At 44.5% G+C, this 23,353-nt stretch overlaps 1 protein-coding gene across 2 annotated transcripts; it reads right to left on the bottom strand.

Moving 5' to 3' along the window:
* Positions 1-3,953: 3,953 nt before the first annotated feature.
* On the bottom strand, positions 3,954-22,994 carry LOC103991993 (transcriptional repressor ILP1). Of its 2 annotated transcripts, XR_010488672.1 has the most exons (4): positions 22,818-22,994; positions 19,794-22,656; positions 18,815-18,908; positions 3,954-4,033 (listed from the first exon to the last, which is right to left on the bottom strand). XR_010488672.1 is itself a non-coding variant. In XM_009411545.3 (2 exons), the coding sequence occupies exon 2, from the start codon at positions 22,633-22,635 to the stop codon at positions 19,816-19,818; it is 2,820 nt and encodes a 939-aa protein (XP_009409820.2). In that variant the 5' UTR covers positions 22,636-22,656; positions 22,818-22,993; the 3' UTR covers positions 19,561-19,815. The 2 variants fall into 2 exon arrangements, 1 of the variants encoding a protein (XP_009409820.2); XM_009411545.3 differs by lacking the exons at positions 3,954-4,033; positions 18,815-18,908 and having other exon boundaries at positions 19,561-22,656; positions 22,818-22,993.
* Between the last annotated feature and the right edge of the window lie 359 nt (positions 22,995-23,353).

The following is a 23,353-nucleotide window of genomic DNA, read 5'->3' on the forward strand; positions in this document are numbered from 1 at the left end:
AATTGAGGATGGATAAGCTCTTGCAGGACACTTGGGATTCTACAAACATGACGAACAAAACAAGAATTGAGTATGCGAATATTGCATTCTATATATAGAGGGAGCTTGACTACATAAAGTTATAAAGGACGAGGAACAGCACTAAGAACAGTATCGTTCCAAGACCGTAGCCTTCGTCATCACAGCTCGAGTTGCCTTCTTGCCCGCCTCCAAAAGACCACGAGAAAGAAGGGAGCGACTCACTACAGTAATGAATCATCAGCAGGACCAGGACGAGAGGGATCAACATAAGGAGGAGTTTGTTGCTGCCTCCGCCTACCTCTTCGTCTTCACCTCCTCCTCTTTCCCCCTCGCCGGAGAATGCCTCGAACACGCCCAAGCCATTGATGAAGAAGCACAAGACCACGATCGTCAGCAGAGGGATCAGCGGCGACGGGCCACCTCCCCAGTTGTTGAACCAGAGCATCGGAGCGAGCAGTCTTCTTATCCTTTGATGAAGCCAAGACAACTGAGTCACAGAGGAGCCGCTGTTACTCCCTGCTTATAGAGCTCACAAGTGGGTTATTGCTTTTAGGAATTAGGTTGATGTCGATGGAGATGGATTACCGACCACACCGTGTGTAATAAAACACCTCTCCCTGTTTTGGAATTCCGTCTCATTCCCGTACCAGCCTGATGATTGGGAAGAGTTATGGGGCGCTTCCGGAGCCCACGTCCTTTTGCCACCCGATAAAAAACGGGTGAAGAGTGTCGTGGTGTGCGATGGAGACTAGGCCTACATCCCGGTGTCTATGATGTAATATAAGGACAAAACTGGCGTCTTTTTTCTATATTGTCTGTTTGCTGGTAGTTGAACTGCTGACGTATATCCTAGTGTGTTGTTCATCATTATTATAGGTGTTTTTACTTATATATCCTTTGGACTTTGAAACCAACCTATGGCATAACTATGCCTTAATATTATCATTAACATAAGATTGCAGTATCTGATTCCACAAGAACTCATTGTAAGGCATGAATCAGCCCGTCCCTAGTTGCAACTGCTACTACAAAGTATAATGTTACTTCATAGGCCGTCCTAATAATAGAACTTTACATTATAGTAAACACACTAAAGAGCCAAAATCACATTTGGATTCAGTATGTGTGAAGCATATGGATCAAAAATCTATACCAAGTTTGGTAAGGAACTACTAACTGCAAGGCCTTCCGTTCCAAGCTTATGTGATAATGAATAGAGGAGACTGAGCAAATTGTGATGATGATGATGTTGTATTCCGATCAAGATGAAGCTCCATGCCAAACCTAGACTTGTACTGCAATTAAAAGTACATGATGGTGGCCGCTGACAACGAGATGGGAACGAAACGCTGCTGCAGAGATGGATTGCCGTGAGAAGAGCTGCGGAGATGGATTGTCATGAGAAGAACGACAAGGAAGACAAGTATAAAGGGCGAGGTACGTCCCTTTCTTCCCTCTTCTGCTGCTGCTTCTGTCGTTAGCATCTTGATGATCTTGAACATGCCAGGGCCACTGATGAACAAGAACAGGATCAGGATCATGCAGAGGGGAATCCATGGTGATGGAGCACGTCTCCTCTTGTTTGACCAGTGCATTGCTTCACAATTTTTAAGCCTTCTTCCTAGTTCTCACAATCTGCTCCCTGTTTATTTCAGCTCATGAGTCCATCGCTTAACAAAGTATACTAGATGAAAAGACATGATTAAGATGGTGTATTGTCTTGCCAATGATCATATAAACAATACTAGTCTTATCTACTGCACAAAACATGATTTAAGTTGCCTGTATACTCTCCTATTGTTGAGAAAAACAATCATGAGCTAGCATTGAATTCTGCTGGTCCTGATAACATGGGAATCAGATCATGTTTTGTGCAACAAGAATAAACTAAGGGGGCATGAATTTTTAGTATAATCAATCACATTGAGTTTATTCCACCATCATGAAACTATTAATCATGGAAATGATATATTAGGGAGGATCTCAAGATCAAGAGGCACAAGTGCAGAAGAAAGACTATTTTTCTACCCCTGCAGCTTACTGATATCCATCCCAACAAGTGAAACCCATTATCACAAGCATGTGCCTTAATGTATACAATAGGGCTGGTCTTTGGAATAGAAAATATATGTTTTGAAGCACATCCCTGTTGGCACCATCACACAACCATGACAAAGACTTTTATATAACTCCACCTGCAAAATGGCACCAAATCTGTAGATGATAATTTGTCGGTGAACTATGATCCTCGGTCTTCAGATGATCCCATGAAGGAGCAAGTTGATCTTCATTAAATCGATTAAAATACCAGGCTATAGAAATCCATAGTTCTTGATGGTTGCAACATATATTTTCTGCAACACAAAGGAAGAAGATTTAGTATCCACCCAAAACCAAGAGAAGGTTAGGAAAAGGAAATATTGAAGCAGATGCAACCATTTTCATCATAAAAACACAATTAACATGTCCAAAATGACTATGAAAAAAAAACATTAATATCCAGCAGAAAAAGATTGAAACTCTTAAGATCACCATTATGTGAAGAAAATAAATCAGACTTTTCATTTCATGAGATGTCAGACAAGTTCCTCTGTTAGGGAAACCTCTTTAAGTTCACCATTATATGAAGAAAATAAATAAACTATTCATTTCATGAAATCTTCTGTTTACGGAGCAAAGTAGAACATCCACCAAGGTAGTAGGACCAGGAATAGTAAGTTAAACCTTCTTTTCCATTCATGTAGGTATCAGCTTGATTGTTATTCATCTGGTACATAGAGCTTGGAGGAATGGGAGAGACGAGCAAACCAGATCAAGATTATAGAAAATGTTACCTTACCTCAAATTAGTACCAAAGAGACTAAAAGAAATGAGGCACAAATTGCACTTAGGAGGTCAGGATTCAACACAAATTTCTCGGCCTTCATCAAGTGGATGTACCCTGTACAGAAAACACAAACAACTACTTATAGTAAAAATAAAGCACCTCATCATAATTCCACACCGGGCACTTGCAGTCTTGTGATTCTTTTGTGCTCCAATTTTTTTTTGTCAGAAGTGGCTACACACTATAACTGCATTAGGATGGTGCATTGAAAACATACATATGATTATTTAATACAGAATCAATGCACCAAAGGGAAAGGACACCATTTGGTTCACTGTATTTCCATCAAAACATACTTTGTATTATTGGTACAACAAAAAATGACAAGTATTCATGGAGATAATGGCAGGATACATCCAAAAAATTTTACAATCTGAGGGGCACCATGATCTCATAACAAAAAGAAAAGATAAAAACTGATTGGATTAAGTTATTTGTATGTATCATACACTGGATTCCATAGGCTTTTGTTGCAGTCTTGCATCTTATTTGGAAACTACAGCAAAAACAGGAAGCAAATCAATGGTTCTGATATGAAATTAAGATGCTACGGAAACCCTAATTTCACATTCATTTATATAATTAGTCCCACCAAAATGGAACATTCTACAAGCCAAAGTTGTCATCAAAAATAGAACCGTCACATATATAAAGTAACAAACTTGTCATATAAACTGAATCATAATTTGAAACAACAATGAATTTATCTCTATTAACATGTTTTGATAGTAATTCTTACTCATCACCACTAGCTTTTTTTTTAGGATAAATAGATATTATCATAACTTCTTCCAATGGCCAAGATGGCTCGAATTTTTTGTGCTTCTAATATTGATTTTCAGTGAAGAAAGGTAGTACATTACACAATATCTGTCAAGAATGCAAAACTGAGATACTCCAAAAAAACAAAATTAAATTATCCCTACACAAACTAAACAAAAATCTGAGAAACATATGCTATAGAATTTTTTTTCTTTACATGTGAAAAAAATGCAGCTTTGTCTATTCATAATTAGGACATACAGTTTTGTTATTGTTGTTGTATCACGGTTTACTTTTGCCTATCGAATGAAGTATACCAGCCACCGTCATCTGTTATAATCTTAATTTTTCTGTCCAATGAACCTGGCATAAAGGAATTGCAATGATAAATTATACAGCACAAGGAATATAATGGTGGATGCAATTCATTTTCAGGATTTATGAAAAATCTACTCCTTGGTTAATTGACAGATCTTATTATTGAAATAAGCAATGTGCCAACTATGGTGTATGGAAGTTATACATGAGAGCAAGGTATACAGTTTCAAATAATACTGTCCGTACCGAGCGGTACATGCTGGTCCGTCAGCTGATCGGTACACGGACCGCCTATTATCGGACGGAATATATATATATATATATATATATATATATATATATATATATATATATATATATATATATATATATATATATATATATATATATATATATATATATATATATATATATATATATATATAAACGAGGCAACGTCGCGTCGCCTCGATGACGTCGCCCCGCATGGGAGAAGGAAAAGGCAACACGACGTCGTCTTGGCGACGCGACGTCGCCTTTTATAAAAAAAAAAAAAATATATATATATATATATATATACAGCAAACTATCACGAACGGTTGTCGCGCACACGCAACAACTCCGTTCAACGAACCGTTCGTCGTTCTCATCTACATGTACAACTACTTGCCAACTTGTTTTGCCTTGGTTTTGAGTCATTTTGCTTGTAAAAATGTAAGTTAGAACAAGCTGCAGCGTTATAAAGCGACCGCTTACTGAACAGAGCAAAACAGCCCCAAAACAGCCCAAAATAGCTCCGTTTTCGTGTGCCGCGGGCTGATTTCTGGAATCTGCCTCCGCTCACCAAAACGTCAACCATCTCAGCCCCTTGGAACCCCCCGGGTGGCACAGGGCTGGATGAGGCTTCGATATAGTACCGGGCGTTGAACACTCCTTCGCAAGTTCGCACGTTGCCTTGACGGGAACTTGTTGTCGCGCCCGGGACTCGGTGAGCAGCTGTTTGTGGGCTTGCAGCTATTCATTCAACCTTCTAAAACCCTTGTTTTCCCCCTCTCCCTCTTTTCTCTTGTGCACGCAAGGTGCTCGCTGAATTGCTTGTAAAGCTTCCCCTTTTCGCGAGACTTCGGGACTTGTCCGTTGCTCGTTCTTTCAAACTAATCAGCTTTCTCTTTTACAGGTCCTTCGGGACCTGCGAGAGGTTGCAAGTGGGCTGATCTTTGCAAAGCAATATCGCTAGGGCGAAGTGCGACTTAGGCAACGCAAGCTAAGTTCGCGTCTTGGCCGCAAGGGTGCCTCACGCCTTAGGCAATTCCAACTAAGGCCGTGACATTATGGTATCAGAGCGGGCAAGCACTTCGAGCGAGCAGCGAACGAACTTCGCAACTTCGCCATGGCAAAGCATCGTGGCGAATCAAGCAAGACGGGGCAAGCCGGACCCTTGCCCCAAGCAGCCGTAGGTGGGCTGCATGTTGACACTCGCTCTCATGCTGTTGGAGCCGCTCAAGAGGAGTGCGGCAGCGAACATGATGAGCGAGAAATTGGCTACTCTCCGCGAGCGGAGGAAGTGCAATCTAGAGCGCTAACTGGGAAAAAGAGTCACAAGGAGAGACTCACAATAGCGGAAACCCGCCTGGATGTTCTTGAAGCAAGCGTGGAGGAACTCTACCATGGCCAACAAAGGCTTGTCGAGGTAGAGAGCTCGCAAGAGGAAGCGGAGTCCAGGATCGACAAGGTCGAGGCCCTAGTCGACCGACTGTCAGATGACACCAAAGACTCCGTGCAACACCTACAGGAAGTTGTGGCGGAACTCACTTCAAGGGTGACTACGCTCACTAGAGCACTAAATGCGGGAGGAAGCAACACCTGCGTTGCACCGCCACAAAATTTGAGGGCACCCGAGCCTCATGGATATGGAGGGGCCAGAGATGCCAAAGAGCTCGAGAACTTTCTGTTCGACATGGAACAATACTTTCGAGCTACGAGGCCCGATTCTGAAGATACCAAAGTTTCTATAGCAACAATGTATCTGAACGGAGATGCGAAACTTTGGTGGCGAACCCGTTGGGAGGAGATCCAACAAGGTCGGTGTCGAGTCGACACATGGGGGGACTTGAAGCGGGAGTTGAGAACTCAGTTCCTACCGGAGAACACAGAGTCCGTCGCAAGAAGGAAGTTGAGACAACTCCACCAGAGTACCACCATCCGAGACTATGTGAAACAATTTTCTGCACTAATGCTGGACATACAGGACATGTCCGAGAAGGACAAGTTGTTCAACTTCCTTGATGGTTTGAAGCCATGGGCTCAACAGGGGCTAAATCCAATGTGGTCGGGGCAATTGCTGCTGCAAAAAGGCTCACCGACTTTGTTTCCTCCGAAGACCCAGGGAGAAGGAAACAATCTTCAGGCAATCGCCCTCCAAAACATTCTCGAGGGAAGGAGCTCGGGGGCGAACAAAAGAAGAAGAGTTCCCACAAAGGGCCAAACCCGAAAGGCAAGGCCTCAAAACCTGGAGGATGTTTCTTGTGCGGAGGACCGCACATGGTGAGGGAGTGCCCACAAAAACAGGCACTCAATGCTTTGACGGCTTCCATCCACCCCCCCGATCGGACAAGGGCAAATCTATTGCTCTTAGTTCGAGCAGTTCTGAATCCAGCAGCGACGACAAGGAGTCGCAAGGACCCCGAATGGGAGCAATGCGTTTGTTGATCGTCATACGAGGTCAAGTGGGGGAGAACATGAAGACAAAGCTACAAAAAGCAAGAAATAGTGAGGCAATGTATGTGGACATCAAGCTAAATGGCCAAACAACCCGTGCAATGGTGGACACGGGCGCTACCCACAACTTCATAGCTGATCGAGAAGCACAGCGACTTGGGTTGATCTTGGAGAAGAGCCCAAGGCGAATGAAGACGGTGAACTCGGAAGCCAGGCGAAGGGAGTTCCCATCAAAATCGGGACATGGAGCGGGAACACCAACATGATGGCAGTGCCACTGGATGACTTCCAAGTGATTCTTAGAATGGAGTTTATGCACGCGGCAAAGTTGGTGCCAACGTCGTTCTTGAACTCCCTGTGTATGATGGGAGGCGACGACCCCTGCGTGGTTCCCGTCTCTCGGAGAGGAACCAAGAAGCCCCAACACATATCGGCATTACAACTGAAGAAAGGGGTGCGAAAAGGCGAATTAACATTCGTGGCTGCTATGAAGCTAGAGCTACTCAACGAGAAGGCCATTCAAGAACCTGTTGTGGTGGCGAACGTCCTGAAAGAGTTCAATGACGTTATACCACCCGAGTTGCCGAAGACTCTTCCACCATGCAAAGGTGTGGATCACAGCATCGAGCTGGAGCCAGGAGTGAAGCCTCCAGCGAGACCACTCTACTGCATGTCCCCGCCAGAGTTGGCGGAACTCAGAAAGCAGTTAGGTGAATTGCTAAGCGGTGGTCTCATCCGCAGCACTAAAGCACCTTTCGGAGCTCTAGTTCTCTTCCAAAAGAAACAAGATGGGAGCCTCCGATTATGCCTCGACTACCGAGCCCTTAACAAAGTGACAATGAAGAACAAGTATCCTATCCCGCTCATCGCAGACTTGTTCGACCAGTTGGGCAAAGCTAAGTATTTCTCGAAGCTCGACCTTCGGTCGGGGTATTGGCTGGTGCGCATTGCTGAAGGCGACGAAGCGAAGACTACCTGTGTGACCAGGTATGGAGCATTTGAGTTCTTGGTTATGCCTTTCGGCTTAACCAACGCTCCGGCCACGTTCTACACTCTCATGAACCAGCTATTCAAGGAGTATTTGGATAAGTTTGTGGTCGTCTACTTGGACGATATCGTCGTCTACAATCATACGCTCGAGGAGCACATCAAACACCTTCGGACAATTTTCAAGGTTCTCAGGGAGAACACTTTGTTCGTGAAAAGGGAGAAATGCTACTTTGTTCAAAATGAGATCTTATTCTTGGGGCATCGAATCGGTGATGGCTCCATTCGGATGGATAAGTCGAAGGTGCAAGCGGTTGCGGAATGGTGAACTCCAAAGAAGGTGCTAGAGTTGAGATCCTTCCTTGGTTTCGTCAACTACTATCGACGCTTCATAGTGGGGTACTCGAAGCATGCAACTCCACTGATGGAGTTACTGAAGAAGGAGCAGCCTTGGTAGTGATCGGACAAATGTGAAAGAACATTCCAAAACCTGAAGGCTGCTGTTATGGAAGAACCAGTGCTCAAATTGCCAGACTATTGTCACGGACTTAGCTAGTTTTGCCTAAGTCGTGCGGCACCCTTGCGTGTCCGTTCGCAAAGGTCAACCTCCTCGAAGCCTCCCATTGTCCCTTAGGACCACCAAAAGAGAGAACGGGTTAGAGAGAACGCCTCAATCGGGATCCACAAGCAAACATCTCCGAAAAACACTTCATAGACAATGCAAATTACAAACAGACTTTACAAGCTCTGAACAGTGGCACAACAAAGGGTAAAATGGTCCATTACAGACCGAGTATCTCTCGCACGTGTCCACATGACACAACCTTTATTTACAAGCCTAAAGAGGCCACCAACCCAACTAAAATGGGACTATTAAGCCTTCGGCCGCCCCTCTACATGCTGTACAAGGCATGAACATGCCAAAAGACACGGACATACATAAGCATTACATCAAACATCCTGTTTCGAAGTTTGTCCGTGACACTATGAGGAGCCTTTTGAAGTCCATACGGATGCTTCGAACTTCGCTATTGGAGTACTCATGCAGGAGGGTCATCCGGTGGCCTATGAAAGCCGCAAACTCAACGAGACCGAGCGACGGTATCCAGTGCATGAGAAGGAGATGACAGCGGTGATCCACTGTCTACGAGTTTGGCGACGCTATCTCCTCGGGTCGCGATTTGTGCTGAGGACGGACAACATCGTTCTGAGCTATTTCCAAACTCAGAAGAAGCTCTCCCCAAAGCAGGCACGATGGCAGGACTTCCTGGCTGAATTTGATATGGCAATGGAGTATAAGTCCGGGAAGGCAAATGTCGTGGCCGATGCATTAAGTCGGAAAGTGGAGCGTGTGAATGCCGCACAATTGGAGGGCGGAGGCCAAGCAAGTCAATTGCACTCCAACTTCCTTTCCAGGATCAGGGATGGACTGTATAGTGACCCCCAGGTAGTTATCCTGATGTAGCTCATCAAAAAAGGCAAGGCACGACGATTTTGGGTCCAGGAGGGACTCGTTTACACAAAAGGGAATAGGGTTTATATTCCTCGAGTGGACAATTTGAGGCGTGAACTCTTAAAAGAGTGTCACGATTCCCTTTGGGCTGGACACCCAGGCATTCACAGAACGTTGGCCCTCGTGGAGAGGGCCTTTTACTGGACGAAGATAGGGACTGATGTGGAGGAATATGTTCGAACATGCCTTACTTGCCAACAAGACAAGGTGGAGCAGCGGAAGCCGATGAGACTTTTGGAGCCGTTACCCGTACCAGAAAAGTCGTGGGAGAGCATTTCAAGGTAGGGAGACTCGGATCGATACTCGTGGTGGTCGATCGGTTTTCAGAGTATGCAACTTTCATTGCTGCTCCCCTACACTGTTCAGCAGAAGAGGCGGCCAAGCTGATGATGAAGGATGTGGTGAAGTATTGGGGAGTCCCGCACAATATCATTAGTGATCGAGACGCTCGGTTCCTGGGACGATTCTGGACCGAGCTATTCAAATTGTTGGGGTCAAAGTTATACTTCTCTACAAGCCTCCACCCCCAGATGGATGGCCAGACTGAAAGGATAAATTATCTCTTGGAGCAATATCTTCGGCACTACGTGAGTGCCAACCAACAAGATTGGGTGAAGCTGTTGGACATTGCCCAATTCTCCTATAACTTGCAGCAGAGCTCTGCATCCAACAAGAGCCCCTTCGAGATCATTACAGGACAACAACCATCAACTCCACACACCAATGTCACGGACAAACTTCTAAACAGGATGTTTGATGTAATGCTTATGTATGTCCGTGTCTTTTGGTATGTTCATGCCCTGTACAGCATGTAGAGGGACGGCCGAAGGCTTAATAGTCTCATTTTAGTTGGGTTGGTGGTCTCTTTAGGCTTGTAAATAAAGGTTGTGTCATGTGGATACGTGCGAGAGATTTTCAATCTGTAATGGACAATTTTACCCTTTGTTGTGCAACTGTTTAAAGCTTGTAAAGTCTGTTTGTAATTTGCATTGTCTATGAAGTGTTTTTCAGAGATGTTTCCTTGTGGATCCCGATTGAGGCATTCTCTCCAACCCGTTCTCTCTTTTGTTGGTCCTAAGGGACAATGGGAGGCTTCGGGGAGGCTGACCTTTGCGGACGGACACGCAAGGGTGCCGCACGACTTAGGTAAAACCAGCTAAGTCCGTGACAGATGGTATCAGAGCGGGACAAGCACTCATAGAAACACTTAGCATGCAAACATGGGGGACCTAGTGGGGTTGCGTTGAGGGCAGTCAGCACACGCGCGACCGTTTTGGGGGAAAACGGGCATGGAGATGTAGGGAAAAGGAGTCGCTCGGAGGAGCGGGCATCTGACATTGGCATTCAGAGGAATGGCCAACCCTTAGCGCAAGAGGCACCACGAGAACAGGCAAACTTGGAAGAATGCGGAGCGCACAAAGGTTGGGATGGTTGAGTTTGAGCTACGGCTCAACGTTGACAACTATACTTGATAGTGCTCAAGGCAAGCGAGGCGCCTGGTAAAGGATGAGACCATGCAAGGTGGAATGAGTTGCTCAACGACCAAAAGAGTTATGCAAAGCTCACAGAGGTGAGGGGAATTGCTAACTCGAAGAATTTGGTACTCATGCATGGGCTTGTATGCAGACGATGGAATGTTCGTGGCCATCCCAAGGCGACCGAAACTCGACGCCATGGAGCATTGAAACTTTTTCTTCGGCATATGAAGGATACGTCCGTAGGAGGCTGAAGTGTGCAACGAGTTCAGCATGTTGCTAGGCCTTGAGTGGTGCAACGGGGGCTGTATTGGCGTGGAGTCGCAATCTAGCAAGTGCGTTTGTAGGAGGCAGAACAATGCACAGTTTGTTCAGCAGATCGGAGTAGTCCAAGGGGATGGTGGTCTCCGAAACGAAGAGAGATGTTGCTCCAATGGGACAATTATCTAGGAGGGATAAGTCCCGGCTCTCCAGAGGGAGAATCATGTGGGACGGACCGCATATGTTGAGGAGGAGTACCTCAACAAACAACAACTCCACGATGCTCAATGGACCGAGCAAGCGGCGAGGAGTCATCGCATGATCTCGCTCGAGAGAATGCATTGGTGGATGCATTGCGAGATCAAGTGGGGGAGCGACCCAAAACAACTCAAATGAAGGCACACTTGGAGTCGATATGGAGATCGGACTCAAGGGAGGGCTGACCCGTGGAATGGTGGGCGCGAGGACCACCATCAACTCAATGCAAAACGAGGAGCGGAGCAAATTGGGTGTAACTTGGCGAAGTATCCAAGCCGCATGAAGGGAGCCAGCATAGAAGTTGGAACATGGAGCGGAGGCACAGTGCTTTCCTTAGACAAAGGTCAAGGACATGAACTCTTGCAAAGGCAAGAGTAGGATCATGTTGTTCCATGGGTCCTTTGTTCTGACGGAGTGGACTCATCTAGAATGGTGCCGAAGACGAAGGGAGCTTCTGGGCACATGCACCTTATCTCGGAGAAGCATTTGATGGAGGAACTAAGGCGACTCAATTTGCGGAGGCGAAATTGGGTTCAGAAGGCCTTAGCACAAGGCATGAGGACTCGGAGGTGGGTACTCTTGAAGAATATGCCACAGCGTTGCCATTCAAGTTGCCATGAAGGAAGCGGTGCGCAGCAGAGATTGTGCTGGTAGGGGCAGAGGCCCAGGATCCAGACAATGGTGCACAAATTACAATGAAGTCAGTGGACTTCGGGAGCTACTAGGCGACGGACTGTCCTAGAGCGGTGCTTCATCTAGGTGTGACCCAAGAGTGGGTGGATGAAGGTCGATTGCCAAAGGAGCGAACAAAATCGAAGGTGGAAGAGACCCTGCGATGTATTGGCAGAGGCCACACATGGACGGTTCACAATTCGAGTTTATTCCACAAGAATCAGAATGCAATGGAGATGTCACCAGGAGGCGACATGGTGCAGCGGATCGTGGTGGAACAGTTCGTGGCAATGCGATACACACGACATAGTCCCGTGAGGGACTAGATCATACGGAGGTATGATCAGGAGCTACTGGAAGCTCCACTTCGGTGAACAACACGACGGCAAGAAGGGCTATGGATTCAAGGAGTGAAGGCCATGGTACCGCAGAGGTGGGTCTTCCGTGTGTGCATCGAATTTTGCATCGGATTAAAGCCTTGGTCATCAACATATGGGGGCTGTGTTCCACCAAGGAAAAAGTTCGAATGCAAGTACCAGTGAGTCCCATGGGAGGGACTTGATCATACAAGAGGTATGATTGAAGCAGTTGGAGAGTTGGACTGCTCCAGAGCTCATATTCGCTTAAGGGAGCCCGGCAAGTCAGAGGACAAGGCCGAGTAAGCGAACGTTGCTACCAAGGAAGCTAAGGAGAACAGAATCGGTGCAAACCCTACAACGTGATGGCAGAGGCCATGCATGGGAGTTGCAGTCTGTCTTTCCATTGACCAAACGAACTGCTTGGAGAACACAGAGGTGTTGAAGCACGGGGTCGAAAGGTGCGAGGAAGCGACGACGAGTCCAGAGGGACTTGGCTACCCAAAATCAAGCATCAGTTAGAATGTAGGTGGACTCAGAGGAGTGTCACGGAGATATATCTACTGATCGTGAAGAAAAGGGATGCAGATGCGAGGCGACGGATAGTAGGGCCATGGGCATGGCAGCGCCATGGTACCGTAGAGGCGGGACTTCCGTGAAAGTCATTGATCCCTTGCTCTCATGGAGGGGGAGCGCTTGGTCGTGAAAGGGGCCGAGGAGGTGGAGCATGCAGAGGCAATCTCCAAGTACCGAGACAAGGCTAAAGGGCAGAGGCCAAGGAACTTCGTAAGATCGGTGTCAATGAGTTTCTCATCAAGATAACCGAAAGTGAAGGACTTCGGGTCATGCAAGAGTGCATAACCAAGGAACGAAGCAGGCAGTACGCGGTGTTGTACCTTCGCTACTCAGGGGAGTAGGCGGCAGGGTTAATGGAGAAGACGGTACAATCCCAGAAGCGACCAAACCTATGAGAGAACTACTCCAAGTTGGGGTGAAAACCTCCTGCATTCCAGAAGTTCAATGACAATGAGAAGGTGAATCGCAGTAGCTAACTCAACGCAAGGAGTGCAAACACTTCAAGTGCTCAGAAGTATGAGCAAAGAGCAAGCGAAGGCCAGTAACCAGCTCGATGCATGGAGTACAATCTCGAGGAGGCGGGCGAAGTCAAGTAACCTTTGCCTTCTCAACTCTTAAGAGAATGGGCGAAACCGAGTACCCCAATTCTCTTATCTATCCAACAGAAGAGCTCTGCATATGTTCAAAGACCCTTCGAAGATAATGGAAGACAATAGTTGTCAAATCCTCACCAACGGTGATCAGTGTTACTGAGAGTAGATTATCCACTTCATTTCCCAACGAAATGCCAATCGAAAGCGGAAGTGATGCGAACCTACTTGGATGTGACAACTAAGTGAAAGAAGAGTCAATGAGCAAATTTTTTGGAGGAAAGACCCAAAACTTCAGAAGTTTGCGAGACGATGCTCGTTAAAGCTCCAACAAGCATCCACCCAGTTCAAGCAGCATGAGGAATTTGAGAGACTAACGCAATAAGGATGGTCTTTTCCTTCATCTGGGGGATCCGCAGGAATCAACAATGATCAATACAACTCAGCCAACCCCACACCAGAGTCAGAGTCATTGGTGAGTTGAAGCAGCATGGCGGCTCAAAGGATCGACTACTCAGAAACAGCAGCGGAGAGCAGTTGGGAGTCAAGAGGCGCATTGTAGCTGGAGCAGAAGATTGAAGACTCAGCAAAGGCGAGGAATTACAATGTCGACAAAGGCTTCAACGAGGACGTCGAAGGAATAAGTGGGGGAGAATGTCACGGACAAACTTCTAAATAGGATGTTTGATGTAATGCTTATGTATGTCCGTGTCTTTTGGTATGTTCATGCGCTGCACAGCATGTACAGGGACGGCCGAAGGCTTAATAGTCCCATTTTAGTTTGGTTGATGGTCTCTTTAGGCTTGTAAATAAAGGTTGTGTCATGTGGACACGTGCGAGAGATTTTCGGTGTGTAATGGACCATTTTACCCTTTGTTGTGCAACTGTTTAGAGCTTGTAACGTCTGTTTGTAATTTGCATTGTCTATAAAGTGTTTTTCAGAGATGTTTGCTTGTGGATCCTGATTGAGGCATTCTCTCTAACCCGTTCTCTCTTTTGTTGGTCCTAAGGGAAAATGGGAGGCTTCGGGGAGGTTGACCTTTGCGGACGGACACGCAAGGGTGCCGCACGACTTAGGCAAAACCAGCTAAGTCCGTGACACCATGGCAATTGGGTATATACTGGCTGTAGTCCGTCAGCCTACCATTTCGCAAAGGAGTGGCATCGAAATGCAGATATTGTGCGGGCTTACTTGGAGAAGGCGGCAAAAAGGATGAAGAAGTGGGTAGACTTGGGAAGGCGACCACAAGAGTTCAAAGTTGATGATTTGGTGTTGGTAAAGCTCCAACCAGAATCACTCCAATTCTTTAGGAACAAAGTCCACAAAGGATTGGTGCGCAAGTATGAAGGGCCCTTCCCAATTATCAACAGGGTAGGCAACGTCTCTTACAAGTTACAGCTGCCGGCGTGGTTCAAAATTCACAACATTCTTCACGCCAGCAACCTAAAAGCCTACCACTCGGATCCGCAAGATGCTTGCCGAAGTATTCCAACTCGGCTACCTCCCATCACAGCCTCCTACGAGAAGCGAGTTGAAACCATTCTGGCGGACCGCAAGATAAAGCTACCCAACGGAGCTGAGCAGACAGAGTACTTGGTGAATGACGAAAGCTTCCCCGAACTGAAGCCAGTTTGGAGCCTGAAGACGCCCTACGACATGAAGAAAAAATCATCAACAACTACCAACAAGCGTCGACGAGGGCGTCGACAGTTTAAGTGGGGGAGAATGTCACGAACGATCGTCGCGCACCCGCAACAACTCCGTTCAACGAACCGTTCGTCGCTCTCATCTACATGTACAGCTACTTGGCAGCCTGTTTTGCCTTGGTTTTGAGTCATTGTGCTTGTAAAAATGTAAGTTCGAACAAGCTGCAGCATTACAAAGCGACCGCTCACCGAACCGAGCAAAACAGCCCCAAAACAGCTCCGTTTTCGTGTGTCGCGGGCTGATTTCTGGAATCTGCCTCCGCTCACCAAAACGTCAGCCATCTCAGCCCCTTGGAACCCCACGGGTGGCACAGGGCTAGATGGGGCTTCGGTATAGTACCGGGCGTTGAACACTCCTTCGCAAGTTCGCACGTTGCCTTGAAGGGAACTTGTTGTCACGCCCGGGACTCGGTGAGCAGCTGTTTGTGGGCTTGCAGCTGTTTGTTCAACCTTCTAAAGCCCTTGTTTTCCCCCTCTCCCTCTTTTCTCTTGTGCACGCAAGGTGCTCGCTGAATTGCTTGTAAAGCTTCCCCTTTTCACGAGACTTCGGGACTTGTCCGTTGCTCGTTCTTTCGAACCAATCAACTTTCTCTTTTACAGGTCCTTCGGGACCTGCAAGAGGTTGCAAATGGGCTGATCTTTGCGGAACAATATCGCAAGGGCGAAGCGCGACTTAGGCAACGCAAGCTAAGTTCGCGTCTTGGCCGCAAGGGTGCCTCACGCCTTAGGCAATTCCAGCTAAGGCCGTGACAAAACGATATACCGCTCGGTATATAGTATCGTACCATACCGAGCGAACATCGAAACTTCGGTACAGTATGATATTTCAATCCTTGCATGAGAGGACAATTTGAGCTAACAATCATCATTTCAGATCCACTAGAAACAAGCTGAATGCCTTAACATTAACTGACAGTTTAGTAAGAACTTATCCATGAATGCAATTGTATGACAACAGTTGTTCCCTCTCTGGCTTAACTCGAGGGAACAACTACCACTTCTGCCACCTCTAGGTGGTTGCTACCACTTATGAACAGGTGGAGCTCCAGAATAGATCTGAGGGGTCTACTTACCATCCAGACCTCATATGGGATGTCCCATCTGAATGACTTCACTGAAACTTTATATTGGAATTATCTGATCTTCAACCAGACTCTATTCTTGTAGACACTAACACAGGCAGAAAGCTGCTGCTGGATGCTTACATGGGAGAAACCACAATGCCCTTCATGCTGAATGTCAAACTATTCTCCAAGGCCTACTAAGAGAAAGAAGGGAAGGCATCCATAACATTTGGATCAATAATGATGCTTTGGAAGTTATCTGATATTCTAGACTTAGCCAAAGTCTAGAATATATCTGATTCTAGAAGTCAATGGTCCCAATGAGTCTCCATGGCATATATCTGATATTCTAGAGTTGGCCAAAGTCATTAATGTTGTGAAGTCTGGTCGTCAGTCATGAGGCCGGCAGTGCAGCCCATCGACTAGCTAATTTAATCGCAGAGAAGAATTTCTTTTTGCAAAGGGGAGAATACTTCACTATTTTTGCTCCCAGACAATGTTCTTAATTTACAGATGACAAAGTATTAGAGTCATTGTGTCAAAATTAATAAAGCTTTGAAATAGCATGTGAAAAAAATCTTTAGCACAAATTCATTCAATTTGTAACTTTGCTCTTTGTTTTGGTGTAAAATATATATCTAGGATCTCAAATTTAAACTTGAAAACAATAATTACAGGGTATGACCACTGATGATTTCATAATAATCCAGGTAGTACCAATCTCAAATGAGTAAGAGGAGCTTGATAACCAATAAAACTAAATAAGAGGACTAAGTTATAATTTTTAAAGAAGAAATAGCTAGCATCTGAACAAAATGTATCAGGTTGTGAATTCTGTCACCAAATTGAGAATATTACACTGTGACATAAAGTGAAAACTTCGTCTTACCTAGCATATACAGAACTGACCCTTACAGACCTGATTGGGAATGAAATTGATCAAATAGTCTTGGTTCAATTAAGTACAGTCACCTTGGACACCTGAGGCTTCAACCACAGTTACTAAAATATCTGACTCCAAAAATAAAATTCAACACTCATACACATGATCACGATCAATGTGAGAACAATAATTATCCTCTAATATAGATTATAGATCATACATGATATTCTGCTTACAAAGGGTAATCACCAAGCTGAAGAAAAGTAAACTAAAAGTATATACTCTAATCAGGTACCTCATTTCGTATATTCTAGAAACGGAAAATGTAACTTAAACATGAGTGCTTGCTAACCTCAAATTTTTAATTTGTTGCTCAGCAACTTATACAGCCCAACTTCTACCAATGCAATTTGGACATAAATTGTTGTGAATTCAAACCTTGATAAGAAATATAGTTAAAAGGAAATACTTGGAGAAAACAAAACAGCAAAAGTGAACTAAGATGCTAGGCTACAGTCATATCAGAAAGTTTCAGAATAATCAAATTATCAAGAGTTTTGGATCCAAATAATCATTGAACCCTCTATCTTTATGATACATAGCACAATGATAAAAATGTACATAGATCCAAAAGATCAAGTTCAAAATTAATGAGAACATGACCTTCCTGCCAGGGCTTAGACCAATTCAAGGACAAAAGTCATCCCAATAAAGAATAAGAAAAAAAAGAAACACCACTAGTCTTCTCTATTTTTTTTCATATAAATAAAAATGGCAATACCAAGTGTAGATTCAAGGGCTTTCATCATCTCATATTCATGATTAACCAGTAAGAGACCTTGTCCGAGAAAAGTCCTGTTTCAGGAAATATTGTCACTCAACAGAATCATATCTATGGACACTTTCAGCACTTATAAAAGAAAATTCCCGATGCCTTATGGATCTGCAACCCTATCTGTGTCCATAATGAGGCACTTTAGCATCAAAAGATGAAGTCATTAACATTCTTGGGTATCAAATACTATTTTCAAGATCATATTTATAGAAACTTGAAATTGTAACGTCAAGTTTAGAGGTATTTCAAGTATTGAAGACTACTTGTCATGTCCATAATTGTATTTCATCATTAGATTAAACCCCTCCATCTTTATATCTCAAACAACAAAACATGGTGCTCCCATTAATCCATCTAAAACACTTTATTTCTCCCCTTTAGCCTAAAGAGTATCATAAAATGGTCAAGAGAAAACAGTCAATATCACTAGAAATTGGAGAATCCGGTCGAAAGAACCTAAACCTTATATAGTGCTGACATGACACCATCAGTGGTTCAAAGTCTGGCTGCTCCAAAACAATTAAACCAAAAAACAGAAAATGCAGGTGTTCACTCTGGCTTGTCATGGTCTTCACTAAAGCAAACAATGATTTTTAACAATAGTTACAAAGCAATAACATCAAAGTAATAAAACACATGATTCATCCACTTCGTCAACTTCTATTTAAATCAAATACTAATTTCATGAATGTACAAAAGTTTCCCATCGAAACATCTTCTGTCCATCAATCTTTTATTATCGAGAATGTTAATGTAGAAATTTGATCACAAATAGCAGCAATAACCAAAAAAATGGCAGGCCCTAATATTGAGTAGTATGCAAATTCTAATTAAAAAATGCGGGAAGAACAGTTATTTTAGTTTGTCAGAGTATTTATCTCAAAAAGTTAACTAGAAGTACTTTCAGAAGAAAATAGTAATAATAATAACAGACTTGAGATAGTATTAGTACCTCCAATTTGTGACTCACAACTAGCTCTGTTTGTTGAAGGCTTTCTCTAAAATGCAAACCTCATCCATGCACTTCCAAAGATGTTTGAGATGACCTGTATCAAAGCGTAAGGCTAAAATGCATCATGATGTTTATATAATGTGTGATATTTTGATTAATCATGGTGTCACCTTATTCTTATTGTGATGGATTAATATTTCATAACATAAATATTATACAAACATAGCCGAAACATATGAATGCAAAAAATATGCATAGCCATATGAAGCAATATATAAATGTTTCTGCAGGGATGGTAAAGATCTGGTAGAGAAAATTTCTGCATTTAATCAAGAAATCCTTGAACAATGATCTGCCACGCCAACTGTGCAACAAACAACTTGAAAACTCAACCTAAAAAAATTTTAGGAAGCTCATTCTAATAAAACCTGTACAGATAATCATTATTTTTTAAATGTGTTCAGAATGTTTTGACTCATTGACATGGAAAGAATCAAGTTCTTAACAGAGTTTAAGTGACCTGGAATTTTAGAGATTAAAAGAGTTAACTAACAACTTTAGCAAACAACAGGAGAAAATCAGCACATGTGATCCTATGAGAATGAGAAACACATTTCCCAGAATTAGAAAAGTAAAACTGAAGTTTAAAAAATATATATATGAAAATTGCTTGCTGGAAATTTAGTTAAGTTTAACTGGAATGACAACAACCACATTTAATTTCAGATTCGGTCGAAAAGTAGGCATGAGGTTGCAAAAAGCTTTCCAATACATTCAGTACAATGGATAAGAGGGCATTTCTTGCAAAAGCCACCATGAAGTGCAAAACAAATGGAGAATAAAAACTGTGTAATCCAATGCAAAACTGGAAGCTAGTGATGCCTTCGGAACAATTAGTGTCCTCTCTCTTTCTAAAGTACAAAGCTGAAAGACATTCAACCAGGAGATAATGCTATAGAAAGAGAAAAGCTAGTTACACAGGTACAAGAACGTCCACAATCTCAGAGTGCTTCTTTGAGCTGAAAGATTCTCAGAATTGCTCTAGCTTTGTCATACTCATTCAAGGACACTAACATATTCTTCAAACGGCGAGCAAGCCCACAAGTCTCTTCCTCGCTCACACCAGATGCATGCCTTTTCTCCAACTTGCCCCCTAACTCTGCAATGCAATCAACCAAGGGCTGCAGCTTCTGACTGGGTCGTGAAGTGACCTCAGAACCAGACCAAACCCCTACAAGTGATGCTACGATTCTCTCTGTCCTCATGATGGCATCATGAATATTGGGCATGATGCTTTTGACATGAGGCAGGAGCTTCCCTCCCAAAAGCTCTTCAAGGGCAAGATTCTCTAAAACTGGCATGGAAAGAATATTTTTCCACAGGCAAATATTTCTAAGAAGCCGAACAGATGTACCAAACCTATATGCCACAATTTGTGCAGCGCCTGGCACAGCCTTTGTCACAACACTACTCCAAACTGGCAAATTAAGGCTACTGATGGCCTCATTCAAGCGATTGTGGACAACAGTCAACAATTCACGCAAAGGCTTGCTTGAAGCTGGAACATAGCTGATGACCATATTTGTTGCAAAGACTGCATTTTTCGTCCTTTGGGTACTCAATATGTCCCAACAGTGTGCAATTTCATGATGCAAGATAGGAAGCGCTACCTTTTCAACTATTTCTGGAATAAGATTAGCATCTGCATCATTAGGTTCAAAATCTTGACCTTTTCCTGGCAATCCATAATCAAAAAGAAGTCTGTGCCACTCCATGTCAAAAAAGTCTGTTGCATCATAAAGAGGATCCCACTTCAAAAGCTCCAATCTCACATACGGAGAGAACAAAGAGGGTATGCTTAGGGAGACATAAGCATCTCGATAACTAGAAAGGTAATGGCTCTTCCATCTTTCGAACCTTTCCTTCACAGTCGTAAGGTTAGAATACTCTTCCGATGCATCACTGAAAATTTCTTCAGCAGTTTGGAGCAACTCATTTCGGCTAGAAATATATGCATTGCTTTCAGAATCACTCTCATCGGTGCTTAATTCTCCTTCAATCTGCTGGGAAACATTATCCTTACCAATATATGTGATTCTTTTGGATTCAGCCCAAGCTTTCCTCCTTTTCCTGGACTCTGCCCTCCGTGCAAAATCCATGCGCAATTTTAGATTGATATCCCTGCCAAACTCATCCAGTTCAACAGGTAAATCTGCACTTTCTTGAGCAGCAGCATTGGCAGCCTGAGCTGCAGCTGTAGCAGCAGCAATGTAAGCCGATCCAGAGCCTTTATTCAGAACTGCAATCGCTGCATTCACAGCAGCTTCCACTTCATTGGAATCATCAGAAATATCAGCAGCTCTTCTTTCAACAACAGCTAATGCCCTCTTCTCATGGAGCTTCTGCATCTGCTCTTCCAGTTCCTCAATAAAATAAGCCTTGTCATTCAAAAAATCACACATCACCGAAATAAAGTCCCGGAATTGTTGCATAAATACATACTTATCATCAGCAGCTTTCAAAGACTTCTCAAGATTGGTAATTTCAGATAGTGCTTCAGTGATATTTGTATCTGTTTTCACCAATGAATTCATCGTCATTTTGTGTGATTCCTTAAGTTTGCTGATGCTCTCCTGCAGAGCTCGTGTTGCAACCTCAGCCTGCTGAGATATTGACATAACCTCTGCACTACGTGAAACACCAAATGAAGTTGACATGCTGCTCACTGAGGGCTGATGGGTGACGCCAGTGTAGGCAGTTGGCAGTGGCTGGATAGCAGGAATGGTTGGAATGCTGTAATTGACTCTCTGAGTGGAAGCCTCATCAATTCTCCTTCCCAGTCCCTTCCTGAACTGCTCTTCCTCCCATTTTCTCTCCTCCTCATCTTCATCATCATCCACATTGTCATGCACTTTACTGAGTCCACCATCCACAAACCTCACCTCTGCTGCATTGATCCTCTGCCCAATAGTCTCAAAAACCCCCTTCTTCGACCCATCATCCACCTTATCCCCAAACAAAGCAATCCTCTCTTGAAAATCATTGTCTTCTTCATCACTTGATGCGCCAGCAGAAGGGTGGCTACTTGGCATCCCGCCATCAAGAGAGATGTAATCAGGTGCAGCATGACGTGGTTGCTGAAGCTGCTGCCTCTTTGCCCTGATAGCTTCTATGGTTGCCTGATCAGGTATCACCGGCAACCTCATCCCAGTCAGTGGACCACCATTGTGATCATCTTCTTCCTCCTCTTCTTCTTCCTCATCCTCTTCCTGCCGTTTCGGCACAACATCCTTCTCGCTGTCTCTCCCAGGCACAACAGTGGTCGAGGCTGGTTTCAGGAGGCCTTTAAGAACGATAACAGGTTCAGCAGGCGGATCAGGTTTTTTCGACTTGGGCTCTGCGGCTGCCTGCGGCCGCTGTGGCCGTGACGTGCTGCCCAGGGGCCTGGCGTTCTTCTGGAGCTCAAGGAGCCGCTCCTTTGTATACTCGCCGACCTGCGGTTGAACATTGGAAGGGATGGGAGGAGCCAAATGCGAGGCCTTCGAGCGGTCCTTGGCTGAGGTATGCTTGTGGAAAGTGGCGGAGGAGGAGGCCGGGGTCCGGGCGGGGCGACGGACGGTGGCAGGGCGATCGTCGTTCTCCTCCTCCTCATCGTCGGCGAAGCTAAGCCGCTTCGGGGCTTCCGGTTTGGAGGTCTTGGATTTGGTTTGAATTAGGGTTTGACTCTTAGTGGCGGCCGGACTCGGTGCGGATTTCTCCTCGCCGTTTGCATCATCCGCCTCGGAGCGGCGGCGGAAGTTCTTCACTCTGCTGCTACTCATCGATCCAAGCACCTTCGTTTTCTGCCACGAATCGGACAAACAAATTGCCGTAAGCCTGTTCTCTCCTCCGACGTCAAACGGAACAAGAAAAAGAGGAAAAACAAACTACGAAAACCACAAAAGCTTCCAAGGATATGTAAAAGATCGAAAGGAAACGAAGGACGAAGAGGAACGAAACCTACCAAGTTCAATTTTGTGCTTCTGATCTATTTCTCCTTCGGTTTTGTTTGAAGGGTTTCAGGCGGAGGCGCTTGATGATGATTAGAGGGACAGGGCGGCATGGGATGTAGGTGTGAGCTCATGCGACGAAGGGGGCGGTTTCCAAATCCAACGGGCAGTGAGGGACGTCGTAGGAGCATTCTGACCGTCCAATTGATGATCCGAGACAAACAAGCCGAGTCGACCGTGAGTTCTCCGGTTCGATTCGGCCCATGAGGCTCGGTTCACTCAACATCAATCCAACTCGCCCTGGCACAGGAATAAGAGCGTATTTTCTAATACAGCGTATATTTTCCCCTAAATACCTAAGTAGCTTTACCAATCATGGTAAACTATAAGCTAAAATGGTAATAATTTTTTTTAAATACCGATTAATTGACTTCTTATTTTCTGAACTTAATTTTTAAAAATATTAATTATTAATTTAGGAGCGATAATATGTACATAAAAATATATCCGGTATTAATACAAAAAAAAAATCATAGGAAAAAGATCTATG

The sequence above is a fragment of the Musa acuminata genome, chromosome BXJ2-7 (genome assembly GCF_036884655.1).
Source record: "Musa acuminata AAA Group cultivar baxijiao chromosome BXJ2-7, Cavendish_Baxijiao_AAA, whole genome shotgun sequence".
NCBI classification, from domain to species: domain Eukaryota; kingdom Viridiplantae; phylum Streptophyta; class Magnoliopsida; order Zingiberales; family Musaceae; genus Musa; species Musa acuminata.

Coding starts and splice junctions, on each gene's coding strand:
- LOC103991993 (XM_009411545.3), bottom strand. CDS start 22,635: ATGAGTAGCAGCAGAGTGAAGAACTTCCGCCGCCGCTCCGAGGCGGAT.